We start from the raw sequence: 24,024 nt of genomic DNA, 5'->3' as shown, positions 1-24,024 counted from the left end.
CATAGTGGGGGGGCAATACAAAACATATGAGTTGGAGAGCACAACACAAAACATAGTGGGGAGGCAATACAAAACATATGAGTTGGAGAGCACAACACAAAACATAGTGGGGGGGGCAATACAAAACATGAGTTGCAGAGCACAACACAAAACAGTGGGGGGCAATACAAAACATATGAGTTGAAGAGCACAACACAAAACAGTCGGGGGGCAATACAAAACATATGAGAGAAAAATACATTTTGGAGGGAAGACAGAGGACAATACAAACTATAGAAGGGACGTACAATACAAAACATTGGAGGGGGGAGAGAGGGAGGACAATACAAAGCATAGGGGGGAAGAAAATAGGACAATATAAAACAAAACATAGGGGATTACAGAGATGACAAAACAAAACATAAGTGTAGTGAAAGAGAGAACAAAACAAAGGGGTGAAGTTAAAGGACACTACAAAATATAAAAGGGAAGAGAGAAAGAGAACAATACAAAACATAGGGGAGGAGTGTGTGTTATCATGCAACCAATGGTGTGCAATGCCAGACTACTACCTTTCCTCCCCTGATCTCTCCCCCTCTCTTCTGACTCGTATCTCCAACTGTCTCTCTGCTGTCTCTTCCTGGATGTCCCAGCGATTTCTTAAACTTAATATGTCTAAGACAGAGCTAATCATCTTCCCACCCTCCCACATCACCTCACTTCCCACTATTTCTTTATCAATTGATGGAATAACTATCTCATCTAGTCCCAAGGTGCGCTGTCTTGGAGTTATCCTGGACTCATCCCTCTCCTTCAAACCACATATCCAGAACCTTTCACAGTCCTGTCGTTTCCATCTCAAAAATATTTCTAAGATCAGACCCTATCTCACCCAGGATGCTACTAAAACCCTCATACACTCACTGGTCATCTCCAGATTGGACTATTGTAACCTCCTCCTATCTGGCCTCCCCAAATCCCATCTCTCTCCTCTCCAGTCTGTCCTCAATGCTGCTGCACGGCTTATCTTCCTCTCCAAACATTCTGCATCTGCCTCCCCTCTCCTACAAGCCCTACACTGGCTCCCCTTCCCTTTCAGAGTCCAATTTAAGGTTCTCACGCTCGCTCACAAAGCCCTCACCCAATCTTCTCCCATATACATCTCTGATCTTATCTCCCTTCACGCTCCTCTCCGCCCTCTTCGCTCAACTAATGCACGCCGCCTTTCATGCCAGCTGATTACTTCCTCCCACTCCCGCCTCCAAGATTTTGCCCGCACTGCTCCCCACCTCTGGAACTCTCTCCCACTCCGCATCAGACTCTCCACCTGTTTGCAATCCTTCAAAAGGGCTCTCAAAACCCACTACTTCATCAAAGCCTTCCAGCTATCATTCTAACTCCTTGTTACATGCTCATTCGTCCCCATCTACCCCATCTGTGTCAACCCAGTTTGTCTTCCCCCACCTTTTTGGAATGTAAGCTCTCACGAGCAGTGCCTCTACCCTCTTGTGCTTCTCCTTACTATAGTGTCATTTACTTCTTACTCACCACTAGGGCACCTAACACTTGGTTGCTTATGCTCTGTTGCTTATCTGGGTGATATGGTCACTAATGTAGCAATATATATTATCCATGTCCTGTATTGTATTGTTCTGTAAGTCACTTGTATACAATTTGTTTTTGTACTTTGTAAGGCGCTGCGGAACACTTGTGGCGCCATATAAATAAATGCTAATAATAATAATAATAATACATTAAATATTTAAACCCGAGGGGAAAAGCAGTCTGGCTGCTTGTGCTGCATGACTTGTTAAAATATGTAAGGAGACAAAGTAAGTAAAATAAGCAGGGGAACTGAATGTACAGGGGTTAGTGTATCACAGAATAAAAAGAGGTTTGTTTATGCAATAGGCAATGTTATGAAAAGAGCTAAGGTTAAGCACTGTGGAGAGAGGTATCCTCTCTAAAAGCTTTAAGGACCACTTCAAAATGTTGCTATGGGGCCCAAAAAAGGTATAGTTATGCCACTATATGTATATACTATACTGTATTTCACAATAAATTTAGGCAATCAAATTACACAGGAAAATATATCTCATGCCTGAGCTTGATCTCTGTTGATAAACACCAGTGACCTGGCTGCTAGCATGTTCTTCAAGTAAAGCTGTTCCCTTTCCCTTAAAGTGAAGTACATTCGTTTTTTTTTGGCAACAGACACAGAATACCAGATCTAGTAAACCACACGGCTTAAACAGATTCTTTGTTCAAAGATAGTAAAGGCAAAGCCAAGTTAAGACATGTCCAGCAATATAGTCATAGATGCAGCACTAAATAAGAACCAAAAAGCAAGGTTAGAGTGAATATAAGATGAGCAGGGTAAAAGCAGCACCAAATCAATATGCTAAAATCAGTCAGGATCAGAAATCAGACAGGATCGAACACCAATGGAACTTATCATGGAACCTGATATTACATATCATGGACACACACTGGGCTTCTATAGGTGTGTGCTGCCTATAGATCACTGAAGGTGTACCGACATTGGCACCTTGCAGTATTGAAGGATGGTGCTAAGGACCTCATTCAGAGGCGGACGGAGGATGCAAGCGGTCGCTCAGAAACTGGGCGGCCACTTGCATCCTGACCGCCCGTCTCTGTTGCGGTCGTTAGGCTGTGGGTTAACACCCACAGCTCTAACGACCGCTCAGGTGATGGTCGCGATGGTCAGAGACCATCGCGACCATCGGGGCTTAAGACGAGACCCTAGGGTAGGGTCTCACTTGTCGTAAGCCCCGGAGAGCTTCTGGCTCTGTCTAGTGATGTCTAGTGATGTCAGTGGGGCCTCCCCCAAATGGCAGGCGTTCCCATAGGAACGCCTCTGTTTGGGCTGCCAACCCCCCGGCCCGCCTTCCAAATGGGGCGAGCTGTCAATCAACATTGACAGCTCGCCCCCTTTGGATCGAGACCCGCTACGACCGGAGCTGTCGGTCATAGCGGGTCTCACGCATGCGCACGACGGCGCCGGTGCCATCGTGCGCATGCTCTGTGGGGGGCCATCGACCCGGTCCGAGCGCATCGGCGCTAACGACCGGGTCTGAATGACCCCCTAAGTGTATAATGGGCACTAACTCTGAGCAAGAGACAAGTTGCATCTACAGTAGCCTGATAGTATGTTAGACAAGTTATTGTTGTTATATTATGCCACCGGCAGCTTAATTGGTGAATTCTGGTTACAGGTTGTAAGCGTCTCTAAGGAGGAATAATTTCAATAAGGTAATGAACCTTTAAATATGAAAATGAGAAAAATCTGAGTAATTCACTTAGAGAGCTAGTAGTCAAAGTCAGGGTTCAAGAACCAAGAAGTTAATTGTCCAAATCCAGGGGTCAATATACAGGGAAAGAGTCAGAGGGTAAGTAGGATCTAGAATGCTGGTTAGGGATGTTGGTTCAATACACTGGCAGTTTGCTTGTGACCAGTGGCGGATGCGGCTCCAGGGGTGGGGCCACAGCGCAGTCCAAAATTCAAATAGGGGAGCCACGCCAACTGCCAGTGAGTCCCAGCCATCCATGTTTGGCAGCATTTGAAGTGGCAGTTGGTGTGGTTCCCCTATTTGAATTTTGGACTGTGCTGCAGCCCCACCTCTGGAGCTGCCACTGCTTGTGACTGAAGGGAGATGTATTGAGCCTTGGAGTGAGATGCTGTAAAGTGCAGAGAAATAAAGTACCAACCCATCAGCTCCTAACTGTCATTTTTCAAACATAAGTGACAGTTAGGAACTGATTGTTTGGTACTTTATCTATCTCCACTGTATCTTTCTCCAATGTTTGACACATCTCCTCCTATCTCTCCTTATTGTAGGGTAAGTTGGTTGCCAGTCAATAACAATGTGTGTCATGATAAAAATGACACAAAAATGGGGGAAATACTGTATGCAAATGACGAGGGATATTATGGGGTCTAGTTACTAAGCAGTGTTAGGAGACAGAGTGAAAAGTCTTAAGAAAGTGATAAGGTGCCAGCCAATCAGCTCCCAACATTTTTCAAACACAGCTTATGAGATGACAGTTGGGAGCTGATTGGCTGGCACATTATCACTTTCTTATCACTTTTCAATCTGTCTCCTAACACTGCTTAGTAACTAGACCCCTATGTCCGTTGCTTCCTTTCAGATATAAGCAGGATCAAGTTGTGTTCAAAACTCTACATCTGTGACAGCCATGTTGGAAAATAATGTACTGTTATATCAAGTGGTGATCCCTATGTGCAAACATTGAGGCTTTCTGGCCAAGAAGCAAGGTACTATTTAGGTGTGGTTTAGTCAGGGACAGTATCAACTTAGGCCAGGTACACATCAGAACAACGTGTATCCAAGCCAACCAGACGCCCAATATATGTTTTCTTTAATGTAATTTATAATGCAGATCTGTCAATATATAGATGAGGCAGCCAAGAGTCAACAATATTCTTTGCATACATTCCCCTTTGATATAACTACTTTCATTATCCTTACTGCTCTGTCATTAATAGTAGAAGCATAGATTTAAAATAGTGTTCACAGTTATTCTGCTTGTAGAATTCAGTTACTCATACGATTATTGTAAAGCCTTACTGATACAGTAGCAATGCGTTCTAAACATACACATTTAACATATTTTTCTATTAAGAGTTAGTGGAACAAATTGTAGTTGGCAGATTGGGTTCATATGGTTGGACAAGAATTTATAACATAAAAAAATGTACCTGTTGCAAAACATAACCAGAAGGAAAGCCCAAATCTCGTCTGTAGAACTGAGCCACCGAAGTGAATATTGCAGGCAGGTGCATGTCTGACTGTTGCATATGATATGAGTGAGACTGTTATACACACTGCAGTTACAAACATCATACAAATACCATAGAGTGGAACTGGCATTAAAAAGAAGACATTGCTGAGAGTCCATGAACACAATGCAGCCCTATGATAAAGAGCAAATATAGAAATGATAAAACACAATATACTGTAATATGGAAGCCTACAAATTTTATTTGCTAGGCAGCAGCTATGAAAATTTTCAATTTAAAAAAAAAAAAAAAGCTCCAATGATAACAGATACAATGGATAGTAAACTTCTTTGGCCAGGTCCCACTCCCAAGTAATATCTATGTATCTGCCAATGGCTCGGATTTGCATTAATAACATTTTCCTTTTACTAATGTATACAAATTAAGTACATTACTAGGAAAGTTAGAAATTTGCATATTTTACCCAAATAATATTAAATTCTGATTAATCTTTTATTTGGATAGATAGATAGAAAGATAGATAGATCAATCGATAAATACACCTCTCTTATAACAAGGATAATAACAAGAAAAGAAAAGTAAATTTCATGGACAAATCCATTTAAAACCTCACCCTTATTGTAAGTCAAATGAGTTGATCTTGCCAAATCGTTGTGTAAATCTGAAGGCACACTTAGCATTTTATGTAATAATTACTAAGCATATTTGTTCTGGTTGCCTACATAAGTACTAGCAATGTTTGCTTATGCTGATATCTGTCCAACCAATGAAAGGCCATCCTTTCACTGCCATATATGCAATACTTGGAAATTATAACATAAGCTCAACTTCACGTGTAAGAAACATTTAACAGGTAATGTACGAGAAGTCCCATAAAGAAACATACCAAGCTGTTATTTAGTATACAGTCTGAAGCATCTTACCACAATAATGCAGAGGAGTAGTAGGTAGATAGGCAATATTGCTGATGTAGCCCACATGGACTATCACTGTAGAATTTTTCCGCCACATATAATATTGGGTTGGGGAGACCTTTTTCTAAACCTTCTTGATAATCTTCGTCATATTGTGTCCTTGACTCCCAAGCAAATTTCTCATTGTAATTTATGGTTTCATTTAGTTGGTGGACAGGATGTCCTGTGAAGAAAAGTAACAGATACAGCATTTCAAATAGGTGTCTATATCTCAGCACTTCACCTACAGTATTTACATAATACACTGTTAATGCATTGCGCTAGCATAAAAAGGATGATTTAAGACTTAGAGGTAATATTACTAAAAGTCGATATATAAAATCGATCTAAATGGACCAACATCAATGGGCTTTCTGAAAGCAAAATCTGCATACAGTATTTATCATCCGTAGGGTTTCAAATTCAATTGAAGTTGAAACCCTACAGTTAATAAATATGCAGATTCTGCATTTAGAAAGCCCATCGATATTGATCCATTTAGATCGATTTTAAAGCAATCTAAATTGACCTTTAATAAATTTACCCCAAAATGTTTTTTATTATCTTTTAGTTTCTTATGTTACTTGGTGATATTTGACCTTTATAGTGACATTTGATTCCTGGAGTGGTTTATTCAGTGGCATAAAATAACTCACATATGTTATTCTTGAGTAGCGTGTCATCTCACTTTCCTATTTGAGAATGATTTAGGGGTCTATTTACTAAGCAGTGTTAGGAGACAGAGTGAAAAGTGATAAGGTCCCAGCCAATCAGTTCCCAACTGTCATTTTTCAAACACAGCCTATGAGATGGCAGTTAGGAGCTGGCACCTTATCACTTTTCACTCTGTCTCCTAACACTGCCTAGTAAATAGACCCCTTAAGCTGGCCACACATCTAAAGATTATCTGTCCAACCAGTCAACTAGTTGATTGGTTGGAATGAAAATCTGGTAACGTATGAGAGTAAATGATAATTAGCAATTTGCTCCTAATTGCCAGAAAATAGATGAAAATGGTCGTTTAGATAAGTTTGTTAAATGTTTGATCTGATCAATTTGTTCAAACAACAGTTTTTGTCCATTTTCCCGCGTTTGGGAGCAAATTGCAGATTGTCATACATTACCAGATTTTCATTCTAACCAATCAACTAGTTGGCTGGTTGGACAGATAATCTTTAGATGTGTGGCCAGCTTTAGACTCTAAAGGTAGACCCTCCAACATGACACCTTCCACCAGGTACAAAATGCTTTGGTCCTAATTTATGATTGCCATCATCTGTGTTGAACTAGTTAAATGATGAGAAGGGCATTTCAACACAGGTGGCTGCAATCATAAATTAAGTAGGAAGTCCAGGAGCAGAGTATTTTCATAGATAATTTTTTTTCCTCCCATGTGCCCCTTAGAACTCCCACACATGATCCCCGACCCCTACCCTCACATGCCCTCAAATATATGTACTGCAAAATGGTTGCCACTCAGACATCCTCATATGCTCATCCTCACTTTCAGTGCCAGTGATCACCCACTACTAATCCAGTAACCTAACTAACCACTGATTTCATTGTATTCACTGCAGCCCAAAAACTGCTTGCCTTCCGGTCAGAGAATACAGAGTATCGGGGAGACCACATTGTGCAGAAACCACTGCAGTACCTCCTCTGACTACATGGTCTGTGCCTTATGCCAAAATAGATAGCATGATACCGAAGCCAGCATAAAGTAGATAATACTCTAGGTAATCCTGGGGTTCAATGGGCTGCTTGTACCCATCACTGATTAAAAAGTTTCATTGGTCACAAACACAAATAGCTTATGTATACTACCAATGGAATATAGTAAATTCAATTAATTACTTTTATTTTGCATTTAGTTGCTTTCTTCTTTGTAAGTTAGAGTATATAAAACATATTCTGTTAATCACTAAGCTTCATTAAACTACATGTATATGTGATGCTTATTTTACATTTAACTTGGATACAAATATTAGACTTGCGACAACTTCGTTTTGAAAATCCATAGTCTTGGATGTGCTGCATCTGGAACAGTCTGCTGTAGGCAGGGCTGGCACTTCCACTAGGCAAGCTTAGGCAGATTCCTAGGGGCGCCGATCACTAGAGGGCAGCCCGGCCCTCCGACCCAGCGATCGCCCCCCCATTTGCCGGGTGCCCGCTGAGATTGTGTTATCAGCGGGCACCCGTCTCATTCTATCCCCCCCGACCCCCCCGGCGCCAGTGGCAGCCGGAAGACGGCGCTCACTCCTGAGCTCCGGCTTCCAGGTCCCGCAGTGCACTATGGGAGTGATGTCATGACATCACTCCCATAGTTCTGAGGAGCGGGCACCGGGGACAAATGGTAGCAGGCACTGGAGCGGGGTTTAAGGTAAGTATTGTTTGTTTTTTTGTGTGTGCGTGTGCGGGGGGGCTTACTTCTGGGGGCACTACAGGGGGCATTACAGGGGCCTTACTATTGGGGGCACTAAAGGGGCCTTACTATCGGAGGAACTACATAGGCCTTACTAATGAGGGCACTACAGGGGCCTTACTAGTGGGGGCACTACATGGGCCTTACTACTGGGGGCACTATTGGGAGCACTTCAACTGGGGGCAATATAGGGGCCCTTACTACTGGGGGCACTTCAAGGGGCATTACTACTGGGGCACTGCTGGGAGCATTACTACTGGGGGACTACAAGGGCATTACAACTGGGGGCACTACAGGGGCCCTTACTACTGGGGACACTGAAGGGGGCATTACTACTGGGGGCACTACTATAGGGGCATTACTTTTAGGGGCATTACTACAGGGGGCATTATTACTACTGGGGGCACTGCGTAAGGGGCACCATTACAGTGGGCATTGCATAAGGGGCACCATTACAGTGGGCATTTAGTGCTTTAGGGGAACTACTACTGTGGGCATTGTGAAATACCTCAGTTAGGGGGGGGCCTTAAAAATGTTGCTATGGGACCCAAGTTCTAGTTACACCCCTGATACTGTGTGTGTGTGTATATATATATATATATATATATATATATATATATTATTATTTTTTATATATAAACCAATAGTACAGGCAGCACTCCTCAAAAAAGAGACAGAGACTTCAGTGTGTATAGCAACGTTTGCTATATACTTTGAAGTCTCTGTCTCTTTTTTGTGGAGTGCTGCCTGTACTATTGGATTTTTTGGGGGGTATGTACCTCCTGGGACTCTTGCACCCTGGATGCTGGACATTATACATGGAGTGCCGATCAAATGGATTGTGTGTATATATATATATATATATATATATATATATATACACTGTGTATATATGTATGTGTGTGTATAGTATAGATACATACTTCTGCCTGTGCCCCCCTCTTCGTACTCATTGAGCCCCTCAGGTGAAAGTGACTTTGCACAGGTGGGGTGGCGGATAAGTTTTGTGTATATATATATATATATATATATATATATATATAAAACAAAACTTATCTGCCACTCCACCTGTGCAAGGTAATTTTCACCTGAGGGGCTAAATGAGTACAGGGGGAGGGGGAGAGCGGGGGCGCATGCAAAAGTTTTGCCTAGGGTGCCTAGAAGTCTAGCACCGGCCCTAGATGTAGGAATGCAAAATCCTCAGACTGGCCGTAAACCTTGTTATCTTAGCAACCAGGCCTGTGCATCAGAGGAATTTAGTGTCAGTTCAAACTGGTAGTAAATGTGCAAACATGATATCCTGGAACTCAATCCTAGATGCCTGATGGGTTTTACAGTTTGCTGTTTTCATGTCCTACTATACACAGTATAAGGAATGTCTATGTGTGATTCTATTTGTTGTACAAAAATCACTAATGCAAATAACATCTGCTCCTCATAGATACAGACATAACACACCCTGTCCTTTGTACATAATCATGTAGGAAAATATACTCTTTTTATACAATGACTATTACTTTGCTTTATTTTACACAATCTCTGCACTGAGAATATCTTTCTCTGTGAATTCACACAAAATATTTTTCTATTCATATTTATTAATGTGAAAATCCCAAAGGGGTTATTGTGGAATCAGTTTGCCTCAATCATGGAACACGACTGCTAATTACAACTCTTTAAAACACTTATAGCATTGTAAGTACAAACAGTCATCTAATACAATATTTATGTTTGTTGCATGCTTCTTATAAAGTGATTGGAGAAATACCTGCCAGGGTAATGTTTACACCCTTTAAGCCAATCCATAATCCAATACTGGCATTCACCATGGCATTGCTGAAAGATTTGTACACAGTTTTGGTGTTTATTGTTCCAACCTCCCAATCACGGGTGAAGTTCACAGCTACAGAGAATGGTAGAAGGACATGAATTTATATGTTTTATATGTAAAGAAAATATTGCATAGCCTATCACAAAAGACTATTGTGAATTTATTCTATTCTGAACTTATCACATGATCCTGCCGATAAGCTGCATTACGTTTCGGCATATCTGTTATTTCATGTGCCACAACTATGGCAGCTATTTTACTTTTCTTATTTACAAATGGAACTGCAAGATGTTATCTAGATGTGCTTAGTAGGATAGCCATCGACCACTGCAGGTTTTGCAACCAACAATGGTCTAATGCAGTGATTCCCAACCTCGGTCCTCAAGGCACACTTATACCCCTTTTCCACCTAAATTCCGGGTCTGATCCGGGAGTTGGAACAAAGTTCCTATCCGGATCAGACCCGGAATTTTGCCTTCGCCGACTCGGAATATTCCCGAGTCGGCGCTGCTCACACCGGAGTCGGGTCTCCATAGACCTGGCTTTTCTGGAGTGAAAGTGGACGCTTGGAGATGACGTCATCTCCAAGCGCCAATGAAGCCGGACCAATCAGCCGGCTAGCAGCGCACTCCAGGTCATCGTGACCCGGAGTGCGCTGTTCTCACAGCAGGGTTTCATGGGCTACGCCTATGTTAAACCCTGCTAGTTACCTGGATTGGATTGCCGGGTCACTCGGCCTGGCAATCCAACCCTCTACCCTTTTACACCAGGGAGCTGCCCAGGTTAACCCTTCAAAAACCCGGATTTTAGATCCGGTGTAAAAGGGATATAACAGTCCTGGTTTTAGTGATATCCATGATTGTGCACTGATGGTTAAATCAATATAACTGAGGTACTAATTAAGTCACTTGTGCTCAAGTATGGCTATCCCTAAAACCTAGACTGTTAGTGTGCCTTGAGGACTGTGGTTGGGAACCCCTGGACTAATGGCTGATGGCAAGTGTTTTTGGAAAAACATTGGCAGCAACAGTCTGATGGGCCAGGTCTGTGCATACTTTGCACTAGGGATGAGCGGGTTCGGATTTCTGAAATCCGAACCCCTCCGAGCCCCCTCGATCCGAGTCATATCCGAGTCAGGGTCGACTTTTCCCGCCTGACTCGGATCTGAAATCGAGGCAAAATATCATCATCCCGCCTTCCGGATCTCGCGGGATTTGGATTCTATAAAATGTCCCTGCATCGGCGCCATTTCTCACTCCGGCTGTGGACAGTGAAGAGGGATGGTGGGAGCTAGGGCTGGCTGGGCTGTGTTGTGCTGCTGTTGTCCATAGGGGCTGTGACCACTCAGTCCATAGGGGCTGACTGGGCTGTGTTGTGCTGCTGTTGTCCATAGGGGCTGGCTGGGCTGTGTTGTGCTGCTGTCATAGGGGCTGGCTGGGCTGTGTTGTGCAGTCAGTTGCAGTCATAGGGGCTGTGTCCACTCCAAAGTCTATAGGGGCTGGCTGGACTGTGTTGTGCAGTGTCCCATAAAGGCTGTAGTCCTAGAGGGGTGCTGTAGTGTTGTCCAGGGGGTGATCTGTGCATCAGGGGTGGTCCACCAAAGTGCACTTCAATAATTTATTTATTTTTTTCTGTTTGTGAATTGTGTGTGCAGTAGCCGCATGTGCATCAACAAAGTAGCGCCAAGCGTGCGCTTGTGTCATAAGTAAAGGGCCGGCTGGCTCATCTGTTAAAGGGTGGTGTAACCCCCGAAGTGCACTCCAAACAAAATTAAAAATTATTTTCTGTGTTTGTGAATTGTGTGCACTGTGGCTGCACGTGCATCAACAAAGGAGCAGCGCCAAGCATGCGCCTGTGTCCAATAAGTAAAGGGCCGGCTGGCTTGTCCGTTAAAGCGTACTGTAACCCCCAAAGTGCACTGGTGTTTGTGAATTGTGGGCCGCTCGCAAGCGGGTCGATGGTGCCCAAGTGCGCATGCGCACGACGGAGGCGGCTCCATCTTGCGCATACGCGAGACCTGAATAACGACGGCCAAGCCATCGTTAATGGTCTTGCACCAAAGGGGGCGTGCTGTCGATGGTGATTGACCGCACGCCCCCTTTGGTGGGCGTGCCGGGGGCGTAGCTGCCCAGACGGAGGCGTTCCCATGGGAATGCCTACCATCTGGGTCCAGCCCCACTGACATCACTAGTGATGTCAGTGGGAGTGCTTTCGGCTCTGATAGAGCCAAAAGCACTTCTGAGCTTTCAGCAGCGAGACCCTACCGCAGGGTCTTGTCGCAAGCCCGATGGTCACGATGGTCTTGACCATCGCGACCATCATTTTGGCCACTCGCTATTTTCACCCGTAAGCAGTCCAGGGATGCCTAAATCCCTTCGTCCTGTTGTATCCAAGCACCTGCAAACCACACCGTTAACTCCCTTCTCGTCAATTTCCTACTTAGTCAGGACCCTCATTGCTACGCCTACTGCTGCCACTGCTGCTGTTGCTGCTGCTGGGAGTCGTTCATCATCCCAGAGAGGAAGTAGGAACACCACTACTTTTACTAAACAATTGACCCTCCAACAGTCCTTAGTGAGGAGGATGAAGTGCGACAGCAGTCATCCTGAAGCAAAATGTATAACTGATGTCTTGACTGCTATGTTGGTGTTAGATGTGCGTCCGGTATTCGCCATTAGTGTAGTGGGATTTAGACAATTGATGGAGGGTGTGTGTCCCCGGTTCCAAATCCCTTCTAGATTCCACTTCACTAGGCAGGCGATACCGAGACTGTACAGAAACGTCAGAAAAAGTGTCCTCAATGTCCTGAAAAATGCGGTTGTACCCAATGTCCACTTATCCACGGACATGTGGACAAGTGGAACAGGGCAAACTAAGGATTATATGACTGTGGCAGCCCACTGGGTAGATGTATCACCGTATGCAGCAACAACAGCAGCGTCACCAGTAGCCGCATCTCAGAAACGCCAGCTCGTACCAAGGCAGGCTGTACTATGTATCACCGGTTTCAGTAAGAGGCACACCGCCGACAACCTCTTAGAGAAACTGAGGGAAATCATCGCCCAGTGGCTTACCCCACTTAGACTTTCCTGGGGATTTGTGATATCTGACTACGCCACCATTATTGTGCGGGCATTACATCTGGGCAAATTCCAGCACGTCCCATGTTTTGCTCACACAATAAATTTGGTGGTGCAGAATTTTCTGAAAAGCGACAGGGGCGTGCAGGAGACGCTTTGGGTGGGCTGAAAATTTTCTGCCCACTTTTGCCATTCAGCGACTGCGTGCCGAAGACTGGAGCACCAGCAAACACTCTTGAATCTGCCCCACGATCACCTGAAGCAAGAGGTTGTCACGCGGTGGAACTCAACCCGCTATATGCTTCAGAGGATGGAGGAGCAGCAAAAGGCCATTCAAGCCTATAGGAGGGGGTATGCACCTGACTCAAGCACAGTGGAGAATGATTTCTGTGTTGTGCAAGGTTCTCCAGCCCTTCGAACTTTCCAAATGTGAAGTCAGTTCAGACACTGCCAGCTTGAGTCAGGTCATTCCCCTCATCAGGCTTTTGCAGAAGCAGCTGGAGAAAGTGAAGGAGGAGCGATTCCACTTGTCATGTGGGACTTGTGGATGAAGCCCTTCATTCGCTTTGCCAGGATCCCAGGGTGGTCAATCTGTTGAAATCAGACCACTACATTTTAGCCACCGTGATCGATCCTAGGTTTAAAGCCTATGTGGTGTCTCTCTTTCCGTCCGACACAAGCCTGCAGAGGTGCAAAGACCTGCTGGTGAAAACACTGTCAGCTGAAGCGGAACGTGACACTTCAACAGCTCCTTCTTCATTTTCTCCCGCAACTGGTGCTGCCAGGAAAAAACTTAGGTATCCTAAGCAACCCGCTGGTGGTGATGCAGGGCAGGCAGGACCAAGTTTGGACATCTGGTCTGGACTGAAGGACCTGGCAACAATTTCTGACATGTCTACTGTCACTGCATACATACTGTCACCATTGACAGAATGGTAGAGGATTACATCGGTGACAGCATCCAAGTAGGCATGTCAGACAGTCCATACCTATACTGGCAGGAAAAAGAGGCAATTTGGAGGCCCCTGTACAAACTGGCTCTATTTTACCTGAGTTGCCCCCCCCTCCAGTGTGTACTCCGAAAGAGTGTTTAGTGCAGCCGGGAACCTTGCCAGCGAAAGGCATAGGAGGTTGCTTCCACAAAATGTGGAGAAGATGATGTTCATAAAAATGAATTATCAACTCTTCCAGGGAGACCAGCCTCCAGAACGTACAGAGGGACCTGTGGTGGTGGATTCCAGCGGAGATGAATTAATACTCTGTGAGGATGAGGATGTACACAACACTGAAGAGGGTGAGGAATTGGTGGATGAGGAGGATGAGGATGACATCTTGCCTCCGTAGAGCCAGTTTGTGCAGGGACAGATTAATTGCCAGCTTGTTTTGTGGGGGCCCAAACGAACCAATCATTTCAGCCACAGTCGTGTGGCAGAACCTGGCGCTGAAATGATTGGTTTGTTAAAGTGTGCATGTCCTGCATATACAACATAAGGGTGGGTGGGAGGGCCCAAGGACAATTCCATCTTGCACCTCTTTTTTTTATTTGCATTATGTACTGTTTGGGGCCTAGTTTTTCAAACTGCCATCCTGTCTGCCACTGCAGTGTCACTTCTAGATGGGCCCCGTGTTTGTGCCGCCCACTCGTGTCGCTTAGCATAGTCATCCAGCTACCTCGGTGCAACCTTTTGGACATAAAAACACTATTGTGAGGTGTGAGGTGTTCAGAATAGACTGGAAATGAGTGGAAATAAAGGTTATTGAGGTTAATAATAGCATAGAAGCAGAAAAAACAACAAATTCTGTGATTTTAGCTGTTTTTATGCTTTCTTTAAAAAAATACAGATCCAAAACCCAAAACCCAGAAGCCAAAACACGGAAGGGTGGTTTTGGCAAAACCAATCCAGATCCAAAACACGAAGAAAGATCCAGATCCAAAACCAAAACACAAAACACGAAAAGTGGCCTGTGCACACCCCTACTTTGCACTCACCCATCGATGGATAAATCATCAATGGTTTTCTACTGATGTTTAAAACCATCAACAATCAATGGTACAGCCATCGATGCCCATCAATAGTGGTTAGTTTTCTTCATTCGGCACATGATCCTGCATGGCCAAAGCTTTCATCTCATATTTCAAGGATTATTATTTGGGCAAACGTAACAGTCTCTTTGCTGTTCATAGAATTCTACATTTTGTAAATAATATAAACAGAAACATTTTTCCAAATGTCTGTTGCACTATGGGGAACATTTTCACAGAATAAGTTTGCAGTATTTTCTACTTGCATGTATGCAAATATAAACTATTGGAAATGTAATTAAAGCCACTTACTATATTTACAAGTCCATACATCATTTAGCTATATAATAAATGTGTCCTTGCTTGAAGTTTCATAGGTAACAGAAATAAGCTACATATACTGCAGTTTTGGGTATTCATGAAAATAAATTGCCAGTGGATGTGCAGCAAGCATACTGTAGCTTTCTTCTTACATTTGGGCATTTAAGCGTGTTATACGATATCAGTTTCCCTTGCACACTGGGGATTGTGCTGGTGGCTAAAGCTGCTAGCTAATAAAATACTCTTTATTATGAAAATGAATTGCTTTGGAAGTCAGGATCAAACAACGCTGCATATTAACTTCATAAATGGACAGTGACATTTTTGGGTTTAGTGGTCTGTAAAGGAAATGTTTACTACATACAGTATTTGTGAATAGGAACAATACCTGTTAAGATAATGAAATGACTGGAACTGCTTCACAAGGTTTTCATCTATACGCGTATCAATCTGCCAGTCCCATAGAGTGCAATTTGCTTAAAGGTGCTTGCATGGCAGCTGGTCATGGAGAATGTTGGATGAGGAGCACTCTGCACTGCCTCAGATCCATAGAGCAGCAAAGCAAGTGGGTTCTAGGACATGTGCTACTGGCATGTCTTTCCTTCTCAGTGTTCCAGGAGACTGGATGTAGCCTCTGAGGCTGTTTCTCTATGCCACCTTGTTGTTCTACCTGGTTAAATAAACCTAAAACCTGGTTAGGCTGTACCACATGGGGACTAACTGCCACCAGCACCTCTGCTGCGTAACTTACTTAGCATCCTGTACACCCAGGGCCCAGTTTACTCCCAATGTACTTCTGTGGTTATATACATATATTTACATCATACCATCTATCAAGTTACAGATACCAGTGACCTTCCTTGGGCACTCTGCTAATAGGTCACATACCCAGATGCACTCCGCTCTACTGTGCTAATAGAGAACCCAGTAAAAGACTGAGGTCCAGGGCAGGCTGCAATCTATAGCAAAATACAGATATATAGCAAAATACAGATATTAGGCCAAAGTCAAGGGCAAGAGACAAGAGCAGTCTGGGTCTCACCAGGAAAATACAGTACTCACAGAAACATGGATTCAGTAAACTGGGTCAGAATAAACTATCACCAGCACAGGTGTAAAAGACAGAAAATCTCAAAAGCCTGAGGAGTAAAAAGGATGAGTTCTGGAAAATCAATCTCTCACATGATCCACCTTAAAGGCCTTCTAATGAATTAACTGTGACACCTATGAAGAGATGCAGCCTTGTCTCTAAGAAACCAGGAGGAAACAGGAAACCATCCTGTAGTCTGCCGCGTATCCACTAGACGATATAATGAACGATAACAATATCATTCATTATATCATCCAGTGGATATGCCGTCAACGACCAGCGATGTGCGATCCCGCTAGTTTGTTGACGATGTCACTCATCACCCGTACCTGCTGTTGAACCAGACGATATCATCAGGTTGTGCAGGTTTGGGGATGAGGGAGGGTGACGGCACTGAACGATATCTTTCAGTTTGTGTGCTCAATGTCATTAAGGAAATTGAGCACACCACTGCCGGGGACTCACTACACGATATCACTCATGGAGCGAATCGTGTAGTGGATATGTGCCATTAGCAACTGACACTAACCGGCACCTTAGTGAAGGATGCCAGCAGTCATTGTTGGGCAAAATCTGCATGAGTGGTGGTACTTGCTGCTAATTATAATAGTAGCTTTCCTTTTAAGAAGGGGACAAGTGACCCCAGTACTGTTGTTTCTGAGTACAGAGTTTAGGGAAAACCCTTGTAAGCTATTCTCCATGTAGGTTCTTTATCCAGAATTTATGACCTCTCTTCAGGTCTGCATACCTTCCAATGGACTAGATAATGAAAATGACTTGAAATATGTTTGGACCCAAATTTAATAGAAGATTGCTTACTATTATGGGTATACAATCATTATGCAGAAGTCCTTCTATTACCAATTTACCTGAACCCTATTTATCAACAAATGAAGACATGTTTGGATGTTGGCTGTAAAACCTTAAATGAAGCCTGTTATTGTAAGCAAACTCTGCCCAGTTATAATTCAGATGGGAACTGTAACATGTAGGAAACTGTTATAATACCTGTTTCACTCTCTCAATTTTCCAATTTATCTATTGATAATAGGCTATAGAAATATGTAGATTTATACCTAGCACAGAGAAAAACAACCTCCAAAATTCTGGAATTAACGGAGATACTCAAGCTGAAATGGAATTGGAATCCCATGCAACTTAAAAATATTTTGTGAAAACAATGAAGCTAGGAACTTGGCATATGGAAGACCGGAGACAGGAATGAAATGTGTTATTTTGCTGAATTGGTCCACCTCCAGCCATATGGGTGTGGTACAGTATTAGAGATAGAAGGTAATTAGTTAGACAATGTCTAGATAGATACCAGGGGCCAAATGTAATAGGGTGAGAGTTTAGAAAATGTGAGAGTTTAGCAGTAAACTCTCACATTGGTTGAGCTTTATCTTCAAAATGGGAAAACATCTGAATGAGATTTTAAATCGTGAGAGTTTTTTAAGTCTAAAAAAACATGCAAGTTCGCTCTGTTACTTTGTTTTTGGACTCTATTACATTGGCAAAGTTGAAAAAGTGTCAGAAACTCTCACTTTTCTAAACTCTCAACCTATTACATTTGGCCCCAGATGCTAGATAGTCAATAGTTAGGGTAAAATGTTCGACACAGACAAAAGTCAGGCACATTATAGTTAGACATGTAAAAAGTTTGACATATACAAAAGGTCGACAGGGTCAAAAGTTCGACATGAAAATGATAGACACAAAAATGGTTGACAATTTTTTTGTTTGTTTTTTAGCCCTAATCTTCACCCTAACCGTAACCCTAACCCTCCTCTTGGTGCCTAACCCTAACCCTCCCTCCTGGTGCCTAACCCTAACCATCTGGATAAGTGCCTAACCCTACCCGTTGGGGGTAAGTGCCTAACCCTCCCTCCTGGTGCCTAACCCTAACCGTCTGGGTAAGTGTCTAACCCTAACCGTAGGGGTAAGTGCCTAACCCTAACTCTCCAATAAGTGCCTAACCCTAACCCTAAACCTAACCCTAATCCAAAAACAAATAAAAAAATGTGTACACTATTTTAGTGTCGATCATTTTCATGACAAACTTTTTACCCTGTCGAACTTTTTAAATGTCTAGCTATAGTGTGACTTTTTTCCATGTCAAACTTTTATCCTTGTCTAACTATTGACTGTCTAACATCTGGGGCCAAATGTAATAGGGTGAGAGTTTAGAAAAGTGAGAGTTTCTGACACTTTTTAAACTTTGCCAATGTAATAGAGTCAAAAAACAAAGTAAGAGAGTGAACTTGCATGTTTTTTTAAACTTAGAAAACTCTCACGAAATCTCTTTAAAATCTCATTCAGATGTTTTCCCATTTTGAAGATAAAACTCAACCAATGTGAGAGTTTACTGCCAAACTCTCACATTTTCTAAACTCTCACCCTAATACATTTGGCCCCATGTGTCTATCTAGACATTGTTTATCTAATTACTGTCTAGCTATAGATGGGAACCCCATATTGTAGTTTTAAAGCACTTGGATTCAGTTAGGTCCACAATAAAATCAACTGAGATGTGAGACCAAGGACTGCTTGGAATGGGAAGTGTTGTGAGAAGTTTAAAAGGATGGTATCTTAAGCTGGGTACACACCTAAAATATATATCTGCAGATCGACTGATCTGCAGATATATATTCAGACGGTGGTTGCTCAGACACACGCACAAGCCCTGACCTTACTCAGGAATTGCGAACAACCCCGCACTCTATGAGACCTCACACTGTCTATGGTATCACAGTGGATAATTTATGCATGCCCCTGCAACGACGTGCGTACGCACTGGCATTCCTGCGTTCTGCCAAAGACCCCCCCCGTCACCACCCACAAATGGCACTTCCTGTCAATCACTCTGCGATGGGTCTGCGTAGCCGTTGCAATGGCAGTCCCCATCTTTACATATTCATGGAGATGCTACCACATACAACTGTCTCTAGGCACAGGTTGGAAAAGTGTGGTGCACTGTAGTAAGTAAAATATACATTTTATTAACCCTGCGTCAGGCGCAGCTTGCCTGACAAGCGCCACAAAGCTGTTCTTGCTCACCTCTCCGCTGCAAGGGGGCGCAGGGGCTTGCCCCTCCTAGTACCTTCCTATCTCTAGGTGCTGTTTGAAACCCCCCTAAGTTTTCCCACCGCCTGTGTGGAGTGCAGTAGTGAAATTCCTGGCCTCTCAGGATCATTGCGCCCTAACTCGTCCGACTTTTGAAGGTACGTATTTCTTTTTATTTTCTCACAATTTTGTGTATTTTTCTCATTTGAAAATTACAAAGGTTGTGGGTATATTGCGGAATTATGTAGGTTTGTCCAGGGTGGCCTCTTAGGCACACTGCGCCTCTTAAAATTTAGTATTTTTTGTTTTACTTGCTTTAAGTTTAATAAATGTGGTTTTGTGAATCAGATTTCCATATATTCTCTCTTTGTATATCCTAATGAAGGTCACTAATTACGTTAGAATTGAGTTAATTAAGTGCTAATGATGATTTTATAACAGGTGCCTGTCAGGCGCACTGTGCCCGAACCTGGGAGTCCCAAAGGTGCGCCTGACGCATTGTATTTTACTTATGTTAATAATGAATGTATTGCTTTGATGCAATTTATAAAAGTTATTTATTACTTAGTACAGTGCATCAAGGTCTTACAACCTTTTCCATCTTCTCCCATAGTGTATGAGGCAGTCAGGTGGTACGACAGCACACAGGGTACCATTGGAGATGTTCCAAGCATTGGATTCAGATAGCAGTGTGCAGGAGCTTGCAGTAATACAGAGTGCAGTGTACAGTAGCTTCCAGCAATACAGAATGATGTCCAATACCAGGCCAAGGTCAGTCCGGGGCAGGCAGAGGACAAGAGCAACATCAATTAGGGCAGGAAGCAGTCTGTCACAATTTTACAGTAGGTTAATGGATTCATACTACCAGCTATGATTGCTACAACCAATTACAAAGACAGGAAGGTTTTCTGGTGTACTATTAGTTTTCACTAGGGACCCCAGAGGTATACGCTTAGCTGCAATCGGCACACAGGTTGTGTCGCCCTGAACTGGCTCCTAACATGGCAGACTGGAGAGTGGTTGGATAGTAGGGTTTGGTAGTGATGTCACCAATCACCTGATTGCAGGTACAATAATCTAAGAGATTCTCCATCCTATAGAGAACAGTTCGACATCAATGCCCATAATGGAGGCAGACAGAATGGGTCCACTGAAATCCCAGAAGACAGAAGTGTCTGACCCGGTTAAGTCTCACAATGTCTGACACGGTTAAATACAGAGGCCACTAACACACTGAGGTCATGGGCAGGCAGTGGTCAAGAGCAGAATCCATATATCAGGCTAAGGACTGGGGCTGGGGACAGAATCAGGGGTACTTCCGTATCTTTGCGGTCCCCTGGTGAGGCTACGTAAGTAGCGTAACAGGGAATACTATTCGTCTCCTTGTGGGCTCGCTTCGTTCGCCACTCTGCGGGCACGGTGGCTCGCTTCGCTCTCCACAAGGATTTATTCCCCCTCCATGCCCACTTGGATGGTAGGGAATGACATTGGATGGTAGGGAATGACGTTGGACACTGGCTCATCTTTACGCTAATGTCCAACGTCATTCCCTACCATCCAACGTCATTCCCTACCATCTAAGTGGGCATGGAGGGGGAATAAATCCATGTTGGGAGCGAAGCGAGCTACCGTGCCCGCAGCGTGACGAGCGAAGCGAGCACGCAAGGGGCCGAATGGTTTTTCCTCAAGTTTACGCTACTTACGTATCTTCACTGAATAGGGGGCCGCAAAGATACGGAAGTACCGAATCAGGTCCTAAAATCAAAGTACACACAGATTAAGCACACGGGGTATGGATATGCTATCACCAGCGCAGGTGTAACAGACAGTGATCCTCAAAAGCCCGAAAAAACAAAGGGATAAGGTCTGGAGAACCAGCCTCCCGATCACATGACCCACCTTAATTGCCTACTAATGAAGAAACAGCGGCACCTGTGAAGAGACAAGGCTTGACTATAAGAAATAAGGGGGGCACATGATGCAGTCTCTTAGCAAAAGGCAGTAGAGTGGCTGAGTATAGCATGCCAAGAGCAGTTAATAAGCAATGGGTGTCAGCTTCTGATCATAACAATTACATACTGTAAATATGGACCATACTCATATATCATTTATTTTACTTATAGATTTACACATCTGCTTTCTAAGATTAAATTGATATATAATACTTAATGACATTCTATGTTGATTAGTTTTATAGAATTTACCTTCACACAATTTAAATGTTCTAGGCAAACATTGGAAATATGTTGATGTAAGAAGATGCCTGATACATATGCTTCCAACTAAAACTTACCTAAAATCACAGTACCAATAAAGAGACTCGTCAGCACTCTCACCAGCCAGAAGGTTCTCTGTGAATAGGAAGTGATATTTTATCAACTGTAATAACATGACACATGATCTTAAAGAAAACAATTGATGAATCTATTTGGTTTAATCCCAGTCTAATAGTCAGTATGCATTTGGATTCTTACATACCAAGCTAAATAGTGCCTGATCTTGAGTTATACTGTACATTAGTGTATTTGTATGATGTAAAGGAATGTCGGTGCAAAATCATCACACTGCGCATAGACAAAACTTGCGCTCATATTTAGAATTACTTGTATCTTGCAGATGCAAACTCCTGAACTTTAAAAAGCAAAATGTCATAAATTCGAATTGCATTGATTGCAGAGAAATTCCACAGTATACTGACTTCTGCTTTTTTTAGAATTGCATTTAAAAAAAAATTATCATTAGCGTCCTATACAATGGGTTTAGTTAACTTGATGTTGGTTTGCCTTGCCATATCTGTCAGCAGGCCAGTGGTGTATTAAGAGAGGGAGGCTGTGTGCAGTCTCCATACGGGGCCACCTCTTCTCACTCTGGAGGCCGGCAGCGCACTGAGGCCCTGATTCAGAGCCGATCGCTCTGAAAGAGCGCTTGCTCTGAATCAGGGCGTTTTTTTTTTTTGGAGCGGCCCCCTGGCCGCTCGCATAGCTGTGGATGGCCACCCACAGCTATAGCGAGCGGCCAGGTTGATGGTCGCGATGGTCAAGACCATCGCGACCATCGGGCTTGCAACGAGACCCTTGTGGTAGGGTCTCGTGGCCGCAAGCCCCAGAAAGCTTCTGGCTCAAATAGAGCCAGAAGGTCTCCCACTGACTGATGACAGTGGGGCCGCCCACAAATGGCAGGTGTTCGCTTGGGAATGCCTCCATTTGTGAAGCCACCCCCCGGCCACGCCTACCAAACGGGGCGAGCTGTCAATCACCATCGACAGCTCGCCCCCTTTGGAGCCGGCTCCGTCGTGCGCATGCACAGTGGGCAAACATCTGAATCAGGCCCTGACTGCAGGGCCGCAGCATTAGACTCTGGGCACTAGTCTATGCTCAGAGTCTACTGCGCATGCGCAAAACACTGGGATATTGGCCGTTGCGGCCAGTTTCCAGGCGATTTTTACAGTGCTGATACAGCCAACGTGGGACTCTGGAGAGGTAAGTATTACAAATATAGGTCCAGGGTGTGCGGTGTGGGCCCCCTGGAAACAGGGGCCCATGTGCCCCACACACCCTGCACCCACTATAGATATGCCCCACAGCAGGTTCTAGTTCCACATCAGCTAGCCTAAGATCACTGACTGCAAGGAATTCCTGGGACTTGTAGTTCTGCAATAGTATTTAACCTATGATTCAATTATAGCTATTAGCAAAGGTGCCAGAAGAATCCCCAGTGCTATTCAGTGTGACACAAGATGGTGTTTACTCTATACTGGGGACAATGTATTTTATTTACAGGCCAATTTCCCAAGCAGTTTCAACTAGGGATAGCCATTGGTGGGGTGTCCATCGATGGACCATTATTGAATTCCATCGATGGCACACAAACCATCGATGGTTTGCACCCCCTCGATGGCCACCGCTGCTGGGGAATACCTGCCAATTGGGGGTGGGACAACAGCTGGGGGCGGGGCTAAATTCCATCCTGTGAAGAGAAAAAAAAATTATAGGCTCTCAGTCATCCATCGTTGACAGAGAACCATTGGTTCTTTGCCAGCGATGGCAACACTAGTTGACATCGAGCAGCCACCATCTATGTTTTGAGAGCATCGATGGTCGATGGCCATCCCTAGTTTCAACCTCATGTTGAAGGCTGTATTTGGTTCACATTATGATGGGAGGAACCTACCATGTAATCCTTTTGTTATAGTATCACCAGCAGAGCCTAGCCTAGCAAAACCCGGTGATCATGACTGTTGTAAAGTTTGGCCATATCTACTATATATCTTAACATAAGTGCATCTCAAAATCCACACATAAAAATGCACCTGCATGGATTTTGGAGTACATTTTGGTTTGTTTTTATGCATAATTTCAAATTAGGCCAACAATGCAGACATTGGAGACCACCATGCTAGAGGAATGGCAAGTCACCCATCATTCTGAAAAATAAAATAAATAATAAGAAAAATGGCTGTGGCTTAGGCCGAAACCTATG

General features: G+C 43.7%; 1 protein-coding gene across 5 annotated transcripts in view; it reads right to left on the bottom strand.

Moving 5' to 3' along the window:
- Positions 1–24,024, bottom strand: part of LOC148540356 (dual oxidase maturation factor 1-like) — an 80,850-nt gene that overhangs the window by 7,470 nt on the left and 49,356 nt on the right. For 4 of the 5 annotated variants that reach the window (XM_088445681.1, XM_088445700.1, XM_088445710.1 and 1 more), the window contains 4 exons: positions 21,839–21,896; positions 9,906–10,040; positions 5,686–5,899; positions 4,721–4,935 (listed from right to left, as the gene is read on the bottom strand). In XM_088445681.1, the coding sequence (XP_088301807.1) occupies positions 4,721–4,935; positions 5,686–5,899; positions 9,906–10,040; positions 21,839–21,896 (622 nt within the window). The remainder of the gene's footprint in view (positions 1–4,720; positions 4,936–5,685; positions 5,900–9,905; positions 10,041–21,838; positions 21,897–24,024) is intronic. The other variant, XM_088445718.1, reaches the window with a different exon arrangement.

Source organism: Taudactylus pleione, unplaced genomic scaffold (assembly GCF_031769625.1).
Source record: "Taudactylus pleione unplaced genomic scaffold, aTauple2 ptg000019l, whole genome shotgun sequence".
Classification (NCBI taxonomy): domain Eukaryota; kingdom Metazoa; phylum Chordata; class Amphibia; order Anura; family Myobatrachidae; genus Taudactylus; species Taudactylus pleione.
Note: the sequence above shows the minus strand (reverse complement) of the source record. Positions and strands in the feature narration are given on the sequence as shown.